This window comes from Mytilus edulis, chromosome 7, assembly GCF_963676685.1.
Source record: "Mytilus edulis chromosome 7, xbMytEdul2.2, whole genome shotgun sequence".
NCBI classification, from domain to species: Eukaryota; Metazoa; Mollusca; class Bivalvia; order Mytilida; family Mytilidae; genus Mytilus; species Mytilus edulis.
This window is the reverse complement of record NC_092350.1, coordinates 90,492,272-90,511,717: the sequence shown is the minus strand read 5'-3', so window position 1 is coordinate 90,511,717 and position 19,446 is coordinate 90,492,272. Positions and strand designations below refer to the sequence as shown.

The window sequence follows — 19,446 nt, the reverse complement described above, 5'->3', positions numbered from 1 at the left end:
ATTGATTTACTGACAGGAATGGAAAAAAAAACCACCCACACACAATCAAGAAGAGATACCTCACTGACCATTTATTTCAAATTTGGTTGCAACTGTTTGTGTAGTTTCATAGAAGAACATGTTTGACATCAAGTAGTGGCAATTGCCATCAGGTGAACGTGTCGTCATTTTCTTTCTTTCTTTTTTTTTGATTGTGGGAAAAAGTGTTAATTTCAGGCATTTCAGTCATAAAAAACTTTCCTTGATTAGATGATTTCTGAGTTTAAGTACGATAATTGTTTTAACAAGTTGTATGACTGTAAGTATTTATTTTTTATAGTTAATATGGAATTGTTTGGACATATATTTTGCGTCCGACGATATAAAGATTAAGAGATTATTGACATGTACTATGGCCATCTGGCAGTGTTTGATGACCACGCAGTATAAATGTTGATATTATATCATATAGTACCTGTAACAAATGATCTCATAACTTCGACCAGCAGTAGCGGACTTATGATCACATAACCTCTCAACTGTGGGGTATCAAAATAGATCATCTTTCCAAGTGAGTGCTGGAAGTGAAGGAAATCCCTGAGCTCTTCATAAGACAAGACGGACACCTTGCTGATGGCATTTAATTCTTCAACTTCCAACAATGACAATACTTGTTTCCCGTTTGCTACCAAATTAGCAATCTCAAGTTCAAGGGGAACAGAGGCATTGGGCATTGCCTCTCCCCAACATGGATGTTGAAAGGTAAGATCTGTGATTGCCTTCTTTAGTACATCGATCTCTGGATCTGTTTGGTCTGTGGCATTGACAAATATTTGGTTGTCGATGACCAGATGTTCTCGTCCTTCGTGGTCTTTAAATAACTCTTCTACTCCGCTATATAACTCTTTACGCCGTGTTTCAATATCCTCCTATAAAGAAATTCAGAAGTACACGAGAGTGATAAGATTTTGCGAAGAAATGCAATGTTTGAAATACTTAAATTCATGTAAAACGAATTTACCACTATACCATTAATCTAAAAAAGTTCTGAAGAACAATCATTGATGAGAACAGGCAAATTAACAGCAAGCTGTTTACTGATTATAACTTAATTTAATCATTCAAGGGTCATAACTTATGAATGCCAAACTTAAAAATATCTAATGAAATAACATTATATTGAGATTTATAGAACTATAGTTGAACTATTGCATATAGTATTAGAAAAAAAGACCAATATATCAGCTAACCTTATCTAACGTATGCTTTTAAATTAGCTAACATTAGTTCTATTACCTTTGGTACTCTGTCTTTATGAGTTGCAACAAACAAAATTTTTGGAATTCCTGTATATACTGCTTTACAATAGGTAAGGATACAGTTGACCCAGTGTTGTAAAAATACTGAAAATAAAACAAATGAAAATTATGTGAAGATTTGCTTTCCCTGATCATCTCTAACGCAGACATATATCGTTATTTAGACGTGTCGTGCCCAAATGGTATCACCAGTCCAGTAGTCAGTATTTCGGATGACAAGAATATCAATGATATGGTCATTTTTATAAATTATCTGTTACGAAGCTCTGAATGTTTCGAAACAACTAAGGGTGATAATATCCCAGGAATAGATTACCTTAGCCGTATTTAGAACAACGTTTTTGAATTTTAGGTCCTTAATGCTCTTCAACTTTGTACTTGTTTGACTTTATAACTTTTTTGACCTGAACGTCACTGGTGAGTCTTATGTTAACGAAACGCGCATCTGGCTTATTAAATTATAATCCTGGTACATTTAATAACTATTAATGCTGTTTTCAGTTTGCCATATCAAGCATTAAGTTGATTAATCTTGCAAGTAGTTAGATAAATAATAAAAACATAGTTAATTGGTTCAATATGAATTTGAACCCAGCTTTTTAATAAAACACGCATATGTCTAAGGTCATCATAAATTAAAGACTGCATTGCAGAATTAAAACTGTTATTTTGACGTGATTCTGAGGTTTGTAACATACAGGTCTAAGATCTGATCATCAATGAAAGACTACTTTGATGAATTAAATCTGTCAGTTTACCGTGATTCTGAGGTTTGTCAGGTACAGGTTAAGGTCAACATCAATGAAAGACATATATCGTTATTCAGACGTTTCGTCCCCGAGGGTATCACCAGCCTAGTAGTCAACACTTTGGTGTTGACATGAATATCAATGATATGGTCATTTTTAGAAATTTTCTGTAACAAAACTCTAAATGTTGCAAAAACAAAGAATTTTCTTATCCGTGGAATAGATTACCGTAGCCGTATTTGGCACAACTTTTTTGAATTTTGGGTCCTCAATGCTCTTCAACTTTCTACTTGTTGATCTTAGCGTCACTAATGAGTCTTATGTAGACGAAACAGGCGCCTGGCTAAATTATAATCCTGGTACCTTTAATAACTATTTATGCTGTTTTCAGTTTACCATATCAAGCATTAAATATAAATTAATGAGAGAATGAAGAAATGACAGAATGACAACATGACAAAATAAGTGAATGATGGAGAAGGGTAAAGCTATATGGCCCAACAACTTTGTAACGGGTCATAAAAGCGACAAAGCAGTCAATTTCCAATGACCCTAATGATTATGATAAAAATACTATGGTGAAGAAATATTTCCAACATGTTATTTATACAAAATGATTACAAGTGGTGCATTTTGATTAGTGCAATTATTTGTTTTTACTGTTGCATATATTATAACCTGACATTTTGACATTAAGAGGCAAAGTTTGTAGGTTTAGTTTATTTTTTAATGGCTGAGTAAAACAAATCCGGTAAATAGTCTAACTCATGAAAAGGAATGGGACTGTAGTTACAACGTAAAGACCATATCCGATATCCTTTGTGAAACTGATATACCATAATGGTCAACCAACTCGTGATGGTATCCGTAAAATTTACATAGGAATGATTTTGACTTCACCATTTGGAACTCTATGTTTGATAGCTTCATTGCGACTTTCAACCCTCTATCAAGAAAATCATGATAGGAAATGCAAGCACGGGAATATCATATCAATTGGGAGATATATACACCGTATGCAGGTACTGCTGGAATGCTGCTACTTGGAAATGAAAAGTTCACAATTGGAAAGCTGAAATCATCTCTTTTGTCGGGTAAAGTTTTGTTTTCAATGGACCCTCCTTGCCAATATATAGATGTAGGTCACAAGATAATATGCGCAGTCATACCTTGGGCTTTTATGTTACATAGTAGTGATAATAGTGAAAAATAAAATTGACGGTACTAATTTTCTTGCACCAGATGCGCATTTCGACAATACATGTCTCTTCAGTGATGCTCGTGGCCAACATATTTGAAATCCAAAGCTTATATAAAAGATGAAGAGCTTTAATCTAAAAGGTCCAAAAAGTATAGCCAAATCCGTGAAAGGAATCAGAGCTTTGCATGAGGGAGATTCATTCCTTCATTTATAATAATTTCTAATATTTTGCAACAGGAAATTTTAATAACACAAAAAAATCCGTTTTTCAAGCCAGTACCGAAGTACTGGCTACTGGGCTGGTGATACCCTCGGGGACTAATAGTCCATCAGCAGAGGCATCGACCCAGTGGTAGTAATAAAATTGACGGTACTAATTTTTTTGCACCAGATGCGCATTTCGACAATACATGTCTCTTCAGTGATGCTCGTGGCCAACATATTTGAAATCCAAAGCTTATATAAAAGATGAAGAGCTATAATCCAAAAGGTCCAAAAAGTATAGCCAAATCCGTGAAAGGAATCAGAGCTTTGCATGAGGGAGATTCATTCCTTAATTTATAATAATTTCTAATATTTTGTAACAGGAAATTTTAATAACACAAAAAATCCGTTTTTCATGCCAGTACCGAAGTACTGGTGAAGTAGTAATAAAGTGTGTTCTAGGTTTATCACTTGATAGAAAACCTTCCGTCAGTCAGCATGTTTTATCATTGATGCCTACCCTTCATTATACCCCTGTATTTCGAGCATTAATTTAGAGCAATACAAAAATAGTTCATGTTTTAGGGGTTTGTAATTAGTCTTGAAAGTTTTATGTTTTTAATCAATGATTTTTCACTTGTCTCGTCGAACATTTTATATGATGATTCTACGTGTCCGACTTCATCTCCACTTGTCCCATACAATCGGAAAAAAAAACTACTGTTTAGTAAAAAATGTGATTTTGATCATTAACATTGTCATTTACATGTTCTCCTTATGTAGTGCATCCAACTTTTTGGACTTTGGACTCTAAAAACTAGAGGCTCTAAAGAGCCTGTGTCGCTCACCTTGGTCTATGTGAATATTACACAAAGGAAGCAGATGGATTCATGACAAAATTGTGTTTTGGTGATGGTGATGTGTGTGTACATCTTACTTTACTGAACATTCTTGCTGCTTACAATTATCTCTATCTATAATGAACTTGGCCCAGTAGTTTCAGTGGAAAATGTAAGTAAAAATTTACAAATTTTATGAAAATTGTTAAAAATTGACTATAAAGGACAATAACTCCTTAGGGGGTCAATTGACCATTTCAGTCAAGTTGACTTATTTGTAAATCTTACTTTGCTGTTTACAGTTTATCTCTATCTATAATAATATTCAAGATTATAACCCAAAACAGTAAAGTTTCCTTCAAATTACCAATTTAGGGGCAGCAACCCAACAACGGGCTGTCCGATTCTTCTGACAATTTCAGGGCAGATAGATCTTGACCTGATAAACTATTTTACTCCCTGTCAGATTTGCTCTTAATGCTTTGGTTTTTGAGTTATAAGCCAAAAACTGCATTTTACCTCTATCTTCTATTTTTAGCCGTGGCGGCCATCTTGGTTGGTTGACCGGGTCACGCCACACATTTTTTAAACTTGATACCCCAATGATGATTGTGGCCAAGTTTGGATTAATTTGGCCCAGTAGTTTCAGAGGAGAAGATTTTTGTAAAAGATTACTTAGATTTATGAACTAGAAGGTCCAAGGACCCTGTGTCGCTCACCTGATATTTTTATTTACAATTGATGCATGATAAATGCAACTGTTGTACTGTCGTTTAGTTTCAGAGATATAATACTAGAAAGTGCGTTTGAAACCTATGTTTTATTTCAGCCATGTGGGCAGACAGGGTCATCATACACAGTGGTACCTGGATATCCTAGTGGTGATTTAAACCAAGTTTGTTTAAATTTAACAGTTGTTTCAGGGGAGAAATTTGTAAAATTTATCTAACGAGAAATGCAAAGTCATGAAAAAGTTGTGAAGTTGTTTTGTTGTTGCGCACCCCCCCCCCCCTCCAGCTCCCCCTTTGCCAAAAAAAACCAAAAAGGTAATACAAAATTATCATATAAGGGCAATCTATCCTATTAATGATTTCTGCAAAATTCAGTTGATTGTGCAAGGGTTGTATAGCCATCTGAGGTCGTTAAAAACTCTCTTTTGTTGTTGCAGATGGATCTTGACCTGATAAACAATTTTACCACATGTCAGATTTGCTCTAAATGCTTTGGTTTTTGTGTGATAAGCCAAAAACTGCATTTTACCCTTATGTTCTATTTTTAACCATGGCGGCCATCTTGGTTGGTTGGCCAGGTCACCGGACACAGTTTTTAAACTAGATACCCAAATGATGATTGTGGCCAAGTTTGGTTTAATTTGGCCCATTAGTTTCAAAGAAGATTTTTGTAAAAGATAACTAAGATTTACGAAAAATGGTTAAAAATTGACTATAAAGGGCAATAACTCCTAAAGGGGTCAACAGACCATTTTGGTTCTGTTGACTTATTTGTAGATCTTACTTTGCTGAACATTTTTGCTGTATACAGTTTATCTCTATCTATAATAATATTCAAGATAATAACCAAAAACTGCAAAATTTCCTTAAAATTACCAATTCAGGGGCAGCAACCTATCAACGGGTTGTCCAATTCATTTAAAAATTTCAGGGCAGATAGATCTTGACCTGATAAACAATTTTACTCCACGTCAGATTTGCTCTAAATGCTTTGGTTTTTGAGTGATAAGCCAAAAACTGCATTTTACACCTATGTTCTATTTTTAGCCATGGCGGCCATCTTGGTTGGTTGGCCGGGTCACCGGACACAATTTTAAACTAGATACCCCAATGATGATTGTGGCTAAGTTTGGTTTAATTTGGCCAAGTAGTTTCAGAGGAGAAGATTTTTGTAAAAGATAACTAAGATTTACGAAAAATGGTTAAACATTGACTATAAAGAGCAATAACTCCTTCGGGCCAGGTGAGCTAAACAAGAATTATCCATCCATCGGATCTTTACATGTTAAGTCCGTGAAAGATGTAAGATGGGTTTTAGAATGATTTTAAATTCAACAATACTGATAAATAATAGGCACTTTACTGAATGATATTTTCTGATTTATCTCGATATCATATGCAAGTGTCTCAAATAGGACTGTATAAAGACATTTATGCAGACGGAAGTAAAACTTCTGAATATGTCAATCATGTAATGAACACTTTTACTGTATTACCTGCTGGAGTTGGTATCATATGCTGCCCAGGAAAACACAATACATCAGGAACCTGTTCATGTAATCCTTTGCTTCCATCAAATACAACCAGAAACAACGCTCTGTAGGTCATGAAGGTCTGATGTGTTGTATAATAGACATACTGTCCACCAAAGTCCCAGAAGATGAGTCTTCCAACTTTCATTTTGTATTTTCCACTTTCATCTTTAGTCATCTTTGCTTTCATTTTCTGTTTTAGCTGATGTCTTGAAAGAGGTACAACGGAGGACGACTGAGGTGATAACGTCGGGGCTGCTGGGGTTTGGTTGGAGAGATTACCTGATGTGTTTGATGGTAGAGGCCATGAAATAGCTTGTGACTGCTGTTGAAGACCTGGATTATCCATGTCATCATATTTACTTCTAGAAGGACTAATATCTGATGCTTGTGGTTGGTCTAACTTTTTGTTTGGATTGGGTTCCTTTCCTTCTCTTGATGTCATTAATACCTTATTGTATACACCGTCCATTGCATTATGAGTTCCTGTATGAAAAAACCAACACCACTGTATAGAATTATAAGAAGATATAAATATATGATAATGCTTATATGATGTGCTAGCCAATTACACTGAGACAAAAATGAAACTAAAAACAAGGGTACACATGCTAAAATGTTTTGACTGCTTCACTAACCACGATGGATGAATTGGTGTTGACAGTCTTGAAAATAAGGCTTACACCAAAAATCAATTCAAGACGCCCAACCCATGCAAAAATGTGTAACAAATCTCTGGCTTGTATGTACATAACTTATACATATTTCTGATACAAAAGTTATGATAAAAAAACCCAATCCCCTCCCACTCCAAAAAATAAACAATAAAACAACTAGTAAAATCAAAGTATGTAAGGAACATAGAACTATGTGTTCCGCCTGCAGCTTCTGTGTTTATTGAAATATTGTTTAAAAAACTAAGTCCATGTATTGGTAAAATACAGAAAAAAGAAGAAAACAAAAGTTCCATGTGCTATTTCTTGATTCTGTGAAATTTTGTCGTAATTGCCATTAATATAAAAAGTAAAGAACTTTTGTAAGCACGCTCTCATACCGTTTTTTGTCACTGGCAAACAGAATCTCATCAAAAACCATAGTTCAAAGACTGATAACTTAAACAAAAGTAAGCTCATAATGTTTTTGGTGGATTTGTATATCTACATATTAAGTCCCCGTCAACTACAAAGTTTAATGAAATTCTGCTATGCGGTTTCAGAGGAGTTGTGGTGACAATCTGTAGCAGGAGTGTATTTAGGTCAAAATACTAAGTTAAAAGGGACTTATGTCTCAGAGAAAAAAAAATGTAGCCTAACTTGCTGTTGACATGGTTGATATGAATATCTACATATTATTATATTACTATTATCTACAAAGTTTTATGAATTTATGTTTTGTGGTTTCAGATGAGTTGCGATGACAAGAACAGGAATGAAAGACAAACTGATGACCTAAAACGGGTAAAAAATTGAGACCTTTCTATCAGAGACAAATTGAAGTTCTATAAATAAAGGGGAAATGTGTCGATGGCACATGGAAGGTGACCCCGTTTCCATATAATGTTATAAATGAACATAACTCAAAAACGGTAGAAGTGACGCTACCCAAATTTGAAATTGATCAGCTTTGTAGTAATAAGTATTAATCAATAAAGGGCTGCGCTGTAGCGCATGATATGCCCGTTGTTTGAAATACGACGGGCGTATAAAAATGGCAAAAAAGACTACAATGACAATGAGGAGCAGGAAAAAGATAACAGGGAAAGCGAAGATGGTGAAAGTGACTCTACTGAAAGTTAAGATCTAAATGAGGAAGTAGGTGATGAAAGTAAGGATTTCATTGATGATGAAGATAAAGATTTCATTGATGATGGAGATGGGGATCTCATTGATGATGAGGATGAGGATTTCATTGATGATGAGGAGGCCTCTTCTGAGAATGAAAATGAGGATTTTTCTGATGATGAGGACAGTGATTACAGTGACACTGATGATTAAACCTAGTTCAGCTTTTCAATATTTAGCATAAAAAACAAATATCATTAACATCGGCATATAACATAGAAGTCTTCAATGCAATATAAGGAAAGTGATATATGATTATAGGTTTTAGTAATTCTATGGCTGATTTCCAAATTTTATAGTAGTTTGAAAGAAGGTAATTTTCTTGGGGTATATTGCTCATAGTTAGATTCTGTTGAACACAGTAAGGAATCCATACTAAATTATACAAAGATGTATGCAAAAGTTGTTCAAATGGTGCTTAATATGGTGGATAATGATTATTACCTTTTTATTGTTTAGAATATTCACAAGATGATCATATTGATAAATGTTTAGGAGACTTGATTCCCTTATTTTTTTCATAAAATGACACCCTTTAACATTTAAGGAATATTTAGTCACATGTTAGGATTTTCATGTTGTCACTTGTTCACTTATTATGTGCTATTGTAGACTAGTTATGTTTTATAACATTTTTTATTGCGCTCAACCCTTCCACCGAAACCGAACTCTATAAAAAAGCTGCAATGCTAGGAATATTTAGTCACATGTTAGGATTTTCATGTTGTCACTTGTTCACTTATTATGTGCATGCCTTAAAACCAGGTTCAACCCACCACTTTTATTCCCCTTTAAAAGTGTCCTGTACCAAGTCAGGAAGATGGTCATTGTTATATATTGTTCGTTTCTCTTTGTGTTGCATTTTAACGTTGAGTCGTTTGTGTTTTCTCTTATTTTTGAGATATTGAGATAAGACGTGGCACGGTACTTGTCTATCCCAAATTCATGTATTTGGTTTTCATGTTACATTTGTTATTCTCGTGGTGTTTTGTCTGATGATTGGTCTGTTTCTGTGTGTGTTGCGTTTCGATGTTGTGTCGTTGTTCTCCTCTTATATTTAATGCGTTTCGCTCGGTTTTGGTTTGTTACCCCGATTTTGTTTTTTGTCCATGGATTTATGAGTTTTGAACAGCGGTATACTACTGTTGCCTTTATCTATTGTAGACTAGTTATGTTTTATAACATTTTTTATTGCGCTAAACCCTTCCACCGAAACCGAACTCTATAAAAAATCTTCAATGCTAAGGTATCATTTGTGATTTCAATTGAAACCAATTTTAACAAGAGTAAAACATCCTATATGCAAAAACAGTATTTGATTTTTATCCATAGCTTAGATAGTAAAAATGTTATCATAAAATGATATATCCTCAGGGAACAGTTAGTATCTCAGGGACTGCTAATGTGCTTTCATCCTTGCAACCATTCAATAATAGTACAAACGTATGACATTCATGGAACCTATTTTTTACAAGAAATTTAATGTTTTAAATTGAACTAAAGATTTTACAAATTTTATGTTTTCATCAGATTTTATTAAGTATTATTTGTTACATCAATAGATATAAACAATTCACCAAAGTTTCATGGACATTGGTGAAAGCCTTTTTGAGTTATTGTCCGAAGTGTTAAAAATCCCCCTTTTTTATGAATAAAGCCCCATAAATCTAAAACTTAAAATCTGAAATTTATAAAAATTGAAAGGGAGCTTACATCAATAGATATAAACAATTCACCAAAGTTTCATGGCCATTGGTGAAAGCCTTTTTGAGTTATTGTCCGAAGTGTTGAAAATCCCCCCTTTTTTATGAATAAAGCCCCATAAATCCAAAACTTAAAATCTGAAATTAAAAAAAAAACGAAAGGGAGCTTACATCAATAGATATAAACAATTCACCAAAGTTTCATGGACATTGGTGAAAGCCTTTTTGAGTTATTGTCCGAAGTGTTGAAAATTCCCCCTTTTTTATGAATAAAGCCCCATAAATCCAAAACTTAAAATCTGAAATTAAAAACAAAAAACGAAAGGGAGCTTACGTCAATAGATATAAACAATTCACTTGAGTTTCATGGAAATTGGTGAAAGTGTTTTTGAGTTATTGTCCGAAGTGTGGACGACGGATGGACGGACGGACAACGGTATATCATAATACGTCCCGTCTAAAAGACGGGCGTATAAAAATTATTTATAGTTATTATTTGTAAAGGACATAACATTAGAATGGTATAAGTGACACACCTAAAATTCAAACTTGATCAGTATTTTAAGGTTATAAGCATTGTGCATAAGTTACGTAACATTTGGTTGAGGCAAACTAAGAGAATGGAAACAAAAAAATCAGGAATTTTTACATTTGTTTAGGGCATAAATGTAAAAAGCAAAAGAGTTGCCATCAACATTCAATCTTGATCTCCATGATCTGTGTTATGTGGTAATAAACATTGTGTGTAAGTTTCATAACATTTAAGTGAGGCAAACTAAATTAAAAGTACTTTAACTTATTTTGGATATACCTCTGAACTTCAAATAATCTACGGACGGACGAAAAGACGGACAACGCTTAATGCTCCCTCCAATGAGACAGGACAAAAACAAAACATTTTGTGTATTTCAACTCTTACCTGGATTTATAAGAACCCATTTTCTTGTCTGGACATCAATACCACATCGACCTTCAAGGAGAGAGATTCCATCTGTAGGATGTCTTCCTTCGGGAATGACGTCCCCAACTAATAGCTTCACCAGTGTCGATTTTCCGACGGCGAACTGGCCAGTTACCATACAGCGCATGTCATACGATTCGTAGGTACCTTCACCCGTTAAACGATTAAGCTTTTTCCTCTTCATCATGTTGTTGTATTCTGAAAAAAAAAATGAATATTTTGTACTTAAATTATAGAAAAACTACTGGTGTCAGGGGAAAAGAGGATAACATAAATGGGGAATATGTCAATGGAACATAGACAATGACCTTGCTCATATTAAAGTTAACATATAAAGACACATAACACAAGAATTAGAATGGTAAAAGTTACGCTTCCCAATTCTTACCTGATGTGAATTTTGGGGTAATAAGATTCATTACATTTGATTGAGGCAAACCATAGTTATAGAACTATATAACCAATTTCGGACGTACGCACGGACTGACGGACAAACACGATGGTAAAACTAAATGCCTCTCTACTACGTCGGGGTCATTAAAACGATATATTGCATTACAATGTACAAATACACAAATGGGCAATACAACTGATCACATCAACATAAATCAATTATAAATAGAAGATTGACAGGCATTACCTAAAAAGGTATTTACTTTTCTACATTGGTTAGAGGTATAGGGGGAGGGTTGAGATCTCAGAAACATGTTAACCCCGCCGCATTTTTGCGCCTGTCCCAAGTCAGGAGCCTCTGGCCTTTGTTAGTCTTGTATTATTTTAATTTTAGTTTCTTGTGTACAATTTGGAAATTAGTATGGCGTTCATTATCACTGAACTAGTATATATTTGTTTAGGGGCCAGCTGAAGGACGCCTCCGGGTGTGGGAATTTCTCGCTACATTGAAGACCTGTTGGTGACCTTCTGCTGTTGTTTTTTTATTTGGTCGGGTTGTTGTCTCTTTGACACATTCCCCATTTCCATTCTCAATTTTTTAAGTTGTATTTGTGGTAATAAGTATTGTGTATAAGTTTCATACCATTTTTTTTAAATCATCTAAAGTTATAGAACGATACATACGTACGGACCGACCGACAAACAAGGCTGAAACTAAATGCCTCTCTACTACGTCAGGGTAATAAAACAAGAGGCTCTCAAGAGCCTGAATCGCTCACCTTAAATTTTTTGCTTAAATCTTCCATCAATGATTATTTTGGGTTTTCAATTTATATAAATGGTTCTTCGATTCTGTCATATCTTCTTCAAAAGCAAAAACAAGAGTGGACACACTGAAATGTCTCGTTTGTTTCGTGTTCATAATATAATTTATGATGAAAGTATAAAAAAAACATTGTGGCGCGCGCGCTGGACCTAAAATAAAATAAAAACTTTCCAAACTAAACATGAAACTTCCCCCGAATAATATAGACCCCTTACAGAAAGAAACAAACAAACCTGTTTTGCTTCAACTCCTTTAGTTTTTGAGATTTTTAAAGCCCAACACTGTATATATTATCCCTATGTTCTCCTTAGCCATGGCGGCCATGTTTTAAAAAAAATAGATATATACTAAACACAATATGGATCCTTTAGCCTTAGTTTAGCTCAAATTGGTTTATTAGTTTCAGAGGAGAATATTTTAAAAGTTAAACAACATGATGAACTAGTTGTGTAAAATTGAGTTAAAAGGCCAATATTCTAAGGGGTCAAAAGCCAAATTGGTTATTATGCTTTGCTAATTGTTGAAGGCTGTACAGTAACCTATAGTTGTTAATTTCTGTGTCAGCCATATTCACACCTGTCAAATTTGCTATAAAAGCTTTAGTTTTTGAGATATAAGCCCAAAACTGCATTTTACCGCTAAGCTCTATTTTTAGCTATGGCAACCATATTTTTTGACAAAACAGAAAATAAAACACAAACTTTATTCTAGACACCTTAATGATAATTCAGCTTAAGTTTGTTGGAAATTGGTTCAGTAGTTTCAGAGGAGAAGATTTTTTAAAGTTAGCAAATATGATGAACAAATTGTGTAAAATTGTCATTAAAGGACAATAACTCATTAAGGGGTCAATTGACAATTTTGGTCATGTTGACTTATTTGTAAATCTTACTTTGCTGAACATTTTTGCTGTTTACAGTTTCTCTGTATCTATAATAATATTCAAGATAATGACCAAAAACTGCAAAATTTCCTTAAAATTACCAATTAAGTGGCAGCAACCCAACAATGGGTTGTTTGATTCTTCTAAAAATTTCAGGGATGATAGATCTTGACCTAATGAGCATTTTTATCCCCATGTCAGATTTGCTCTAAATGCTTTACTTTTTGAGATATAAGCCAAAAACTGCATTTTACACCTATATTCTATTTTTAGCCATGGCGGCCATGTTTTTTTTATGAAATGGGAATTAAAACACAAACTTTATTCTAGATACCCTAGGAATCAATCAGATGAAGTTTGGTTTGAATTGGTTCAGTAGTTTCAGAGGAGAAGATCTTTGAAATAGTTTACGACGACGACGGACGGACGACGACGGACGACGACGGACGACGACGGACGCCAAGTGATGGCAAAAGCTCACATTTCCTTTTAGGAAAGGTGAGCTTAAAACATATATTGTATTTCAATGTATAAGTACGTAAATGGACAATACAACTGATCACATGATGATATGTGGATGTTTAGAGTCCGACTATCCTGTCTGGATATCGCGGACTGTAGCAACCTATTCTATAGACTGTCTGTCTTTTTGCCTTAATTTTACTCCGACTGCGTTGGTGTTGCTAGTACGGAGTATCAGGTCGTGCTGCTTGTATGGCTGATTGTATTGCCTCTTTGGATTCTTCTGTGATGACGGACATACGCACACCACCACAACTGATCACATAAACTTAAATCAATTATAAATAGAATATTGACAGGCATTTCATACAAAGGTATAAGTTGTCAAATTCCTGTTATCAAATTTGATTTATAAATTCCTGTTATCAAATTTGATTTATAACATTATCAAACGTATATCCAAATTGCAAAAATAAATAATGCATGGACTCGATCATTACACTTTACCAGCATTGTACCCATATTTTAAACTATATGTCTTAAAATTATCTAACGAAAAAACCATAAGAAGAATATAAATTAAGACAACAGTAGTATATCGCTGTTCAAAGTCTTAAATCGGTTGAGCGAAAACAAATCCAGGTTACAAAGTAAAACCGAGGGAAACATATCAATTATAATAGGAAAACAAAGGAACAACTAAAGTGCAACAAAAACAAACGCCAACAAACATAGAAACGAACAACTGCCATATTCCAGACTTGGTACAATACATTAAAAAAAACATTGGTGGGTTGAAAGTAACTGTTTATTTGTTTACATCTCTCAATTTGAATAATAAAATGTATAAAACAATTATGTAGTCAATGCTTCTTTTGATATCATAATAAATTCATCGTCTTTAAAAAGAAATAACTTCATGTATTTTAAGATAAATAACTCATTTGATCGATCAATGTTTCTTTTTTCATTTACGTTGCTAATTTCAACATAAAGAAAATCTTATGTCTTCACCATTGCAGATCAAGCCAAGAAAAATAAAATAACCTTTGTGAGCATGCTCACTCACTCCATACCCCTTAATTGTCTGTGAACACAAAATCCCACATGATTACGTGGTAAAACGTTGCAATTTTCCTCAGAAATTAATATTTCCAAAGGGTATTTCTCTATAAAAAATAATTGATCGGTACTGCTACTAAAACCAATAGTATAAGTTTCTTACTAATCTGGCAAGAATTGTACACAAGAGAGTGCTGACGATGCAATTATCCATATAATCAATATTTTTAAGGGGCATAACTCTTTCATAAATAAGTGAACAACCCTGTTTTTTTCGAATTCTTTCAAGTCATGGCGGCTAGAAATCAATCATATGAGTTTCATACGAATCTGACAGGAACTGTTCACGTGAGAGCACTAACGATGCAATTTTCAATATAATTAATGTATCAAAGGGGCATATCTATTTTTAATTACAGATAATTGATCGGCACTGTATTTTTTCGAATTCTTCCAAGACATTTGTTAAGGGGCCAGCTGAAGGACGCCTCCGGTTTGGGAATTTCTCGCTGCATAGAAGACCTGTTGGTGACCTTCTGCTGTTGTCTGCTTTATGGTCGGGTTGTTGTCTCTTTGACACATTCCCCATTTCCATTCTCAATTTTATTGCTGATATAAACCATTGATATGTTCATAAAAATTTGGCAAGAACAGTATACGTGACAGAGGGACAGACTGACATAACGTGGGACAGAATTTGATTGTAGATATGCACATCTACATAAAGTAATTATTATCTACAGTTTATGCAATTCCGCTATGCGGTTTCAGAGAAGCCTACTTTCAAGGGGTTTAACTCCTACAAATAAAATGCTTTGCTGAGCGAGGCCTGATACGACCGCAGAGGTCGGACATTGAACAGTTAGGGCAAATGTTAATACAACATATAAGCTCGATACTGTCGGAGGATTATGATCAAGTTTCTATTTTTACCTATTGTGTCTGTTTGTTTTGTTCACGCATCGTTGTCAATATAGATTTAATGCGACTGACAAACAAGTGAGCAGTTTAGCTAGCTATAAAACCAGGTTCAATCCATCATTTTCTGACAAAAGTCAGGAATATGACCCAAAAAACAATTGCTCTTAATTTATTGTCAATTTGCACACCTATAATGTATATCCTTATTATTTACAAAATAATTTATAATGACTGATTTCAGAAGAGGTGTGCGGCAAAATTCTACAGTAGATTCTGACTGTAAAAATTAAAAATTCAAAGAGGAATAACTATTTGAAAAGCATTGAATCGTATTTTGCTATTGTTATGCACATGAACATTATTATCTACAAAGTTTCATAGAATTATTATAATTAAAATTATGTTGTTTAGTTCAAATTTTTAAGAGGATCGTCGCTGAAAAACTGTGACAGTAGTATACAATGGCTAAATCTACGTGCATAGTGTCAACTTCTACAAAAAACATTGAATAATAGTTTCCTGTCAATAAGCACATCTAGAAACTATGTCTGTATTTTCGAAAACGTTTGATGAAATTCTTATAAAATTAAGAATGGAAATAGGAAATGTGTCAAAGATACAACAACCCGACCAAAGAGCAGATAACAGCCGAAGGCCAACAATGGGTCTTCAATGCAGCGAGAAAACCTCGCTACCAGAGGCGTGGATCGGATGGCCCCTACACAAAAATGTATAATAGTTCAGTGATAACGGACGTCATACTAAACTCCGAAATATATAAAAGAAACTAAAATTAAAAAGCATACAAGACTAACAAAGGCCAGGCGCCCTGACTTGAATCTTAAGTATGGTTAAGAGTAGTGATAATACATTGTTGCAGCAGTATATGGTGGCCACATTGTTTTGTCAAAGGGTCATATCTTCCTAAAACAAGTTAAATCATTATTTCTGGTCAAAATGCACACCTACATAGTATGACCTTCTTATAAACAAAGTTTCATTAAATTCTGTTGTGCGGTTTCAGAGGCGTTGCGAAGACAAGAATAGGACTGACAGATGGATCAAAAACATTATATCCTATCGCAAAAAAGTTCTTATCATTATGAATTAAACTAGATTTATTACAATAATCTACTTGGTTATTCGATTTTGATAAGCACCCATAATAAATACATATTACTGTCAGTTTTCCTATCTAATGTTAGTCATCCATCAACAACAAATCACTACCATGATATAGCCGGTGTGCTGAAAGTGATGTTTAACACTACCATCAATCAATCAACAAGGTACTGCTATAAATAAGGGAATGTGGCAGTCAGTTTTATCAAATGAATTGTACTACATATGTCATTTCGGGGCTTTTGATAGCTTACTATGCGATATTTGTTTAGTTCATTGTTAAAGGCTGTACGGTGACAATTGTTGTTAATATCTACGTCATATTGTCTCTGATGGAGATTATAGGATAATGTTTGAGTTTTCCAAAGCATGTGTGTCGACTACTCTCTCTTTCAAAACTAGATGAAGAACGAATTTGATACAAAAATTAATAGTAAGTTTTCAGATATCCAAGTAAATATAAAAGAAATAATAAATATTATTCAGATATTAAATCCAAACAAGGTATCTGGTCCTGATGTGATCTGTCATAAGATTTTAAAGCTGTGTCTAAAAAAGAGGGACGAAAGATACCAAAGGAACAGTCAAACTCATAAATCTAAAATAAACTGACAACGCAATGGCTAAAAACGAAAAGACAAACAGGCAAACAGTAGTACACATGACACAACATAGAAAACTAAAGAATAAACAACACGAACCCCAAATTTAGGGTGATCTCAGGTGCTCCGGAAGGGTAAGCAGATCCTGCTCCTCATGTGTCACCCGTCGTGTTGCTTATGTGATAACAAATCCGGTAAATGATCTAATTCGGTAGGTCACATTCATGAAAGGGAAGGGGATTGTAGCTACGACGTAAGGAACATATCCAATATCATTTGTGAAACGGTTATTCAATAAAGGTCAACCAACTCGTGATGGCGTCGGGAATATCGTATCAATTGGGAGATATATACCCCGTATGCAGGTGCTGCTGGAATGTTGCTACTTAGAAATGGAAAGTTCACAATCGGAAAGCTGAAATCATCTCTTTTGTCGTTAAGTTTTGTTTTCAACCTACCCTCATTGTCAATTTCTAGATGTAAGTCAAGATATGAGGCCGACTTAACTGTTTCTGTAGTATCTTTTATCTCTAGTTCGATGGCATAGATGCGTTCCACATAGTCACCAAATTTTGAATTATTTAGTGAAAGAACACCATCTATATAGCGGAAAGTAGAGTTAAAGGATATTGCTAACTTCTTATCTTTCTTCCTAAGAAGTTCCTGCATGAAGACAGCCTCATAATAATAAACAATTTGGCAAGAAGAGGGGCACAGTTTGTTCCCATTGGAATGCCGACAGTCTGTTGAAAAACATGTAACACAGGTAACAGTTCCGTTCCAAATTATATTCAATAAATCCTTAAGAGAGGGGATATACCCAACTATCTAGAATATAGCAAATCTGATATCCTTGATTAGTTGTGTCGGAAAAGTTATGGAAATATGTGTTTAAGCACTTATACAATCATTTAAAAGCTAATAAATTAATTTATGAGTATCAATCAGGTTTTCTCCCTAAAAATGCAACTGTCCATCAACTCTTAGAACTATGTAACTGCACAATAAACTCCTTGGAAAAAAAATATAGAAAATTGTTTTGTTTTCTGTGACTTCTCTAAAGCTTTCAACAAAGTTTGGCATAGGGGCATTATATGTAAAATGAAAGCTTATGGTATTGACAGAAACGTATTGAATTTGTTTCAGGAATATCTACACGACAGAAAACAGAGAGTAGTATTACATAACTCGTCTTCTTCCTTCTGTAATGTTTCAGCTAATGGTCCCCAGGGATCAGTTCTTGGCCAACTTCTCTTTGTTTTTTATATTAATGATATTGCTGATAAGCTTACTTCACAGTGTCGGCTATTTGCTGACGACACATCATTCAATTATTCTGGTATCAGAGAACAGATTAAATCTGTTATCGTTCGCGACCTGAAAGAACTGGATGTTTGGTCTTCTAAATGGCAAATGTCATTTAATTCAGATAAAACCAAAATTATGATTTTTTCAAATATTGAGACTCCAGACCTTAGCTTTTCCTTAAATAGTAAAAATATACCTTTAAGTACATCTGGGAGTTTAAATTTCAGTAGTGACGCAAAATGGATCAACCATAATTATTGAAAGTATAATTACAAGTGTAAAGAAACACTTAAATGTTTTACATAAACTTAAATACCGATTATCTCCAAACAATTTAAAAAAAAATGTACTTAGTTTGTATTCGACCCATTTTTGAATATGCCACGGAAGTGTGGGATAGTTGTGGAATAGGCTACTCACATAAATTAGAAAATATGCAGTTAGAAGCAGCATGAATAGTAACAGGTCTACCAATATTTACTGAAACTTTATATTCTGAGGTTGGCTGGGAATCTCTTTTTGAAAGAATAAGGAGAAGAAAATTGTTTTATAACATGAACCAAAAGCATGCACCAGAGTACCTATGTAATGTTTGTGTACAAAGTACAACCAGCTATCCGTTGCGAAAAGGTCATGATATTATTGTTTCATTTTGTAGACTTTCCCTTACTGCTGAATCGTGTATTCCCTCTACAATACGTGAATGGAATAAACTTGATCCAAAAATTCGCAATGTGGACTCTATTTCTAAATTTAAGAAAGAATTAAAAAGCGATAGTATATTATGTAAAAGTGAAACGTTTTATTT

General features: G+C 34.2%; 1 protein-coding gene across 1 annotated transcript in view; it reads right to left on the bottom strand.

Annotated features, from left to right (window-relative positions):
* The window catches only part of LOC139482468 (uncharacterized), a 48,757-nt gene that overhangs the window by 22,757 nt on the left and 6,554 nt on the right, over positions 1–19,446 (bottom strand). Inside the window, exons 2-5 of the mRNA XM_071266373.1 lie at positions 11,018–11,257; positions 6,519–7,040; positions 1,276–1,382; positions 455–908 (exon numbers count right to left, since the gene is read on the bottom strand). Coding sequence (XP_071122474.1) covers positions 455–908; positions 1,276–1,382; positions 6,519–7,040; positions 11,018–11,257 — 1,323 coding nt within the window. The remainder of the gene's footprint in view (positions 1–454; positions 909–1,275; positions 1,383–6,518; positions 7,041–11,017; positions 11,258–19,446) is intronic.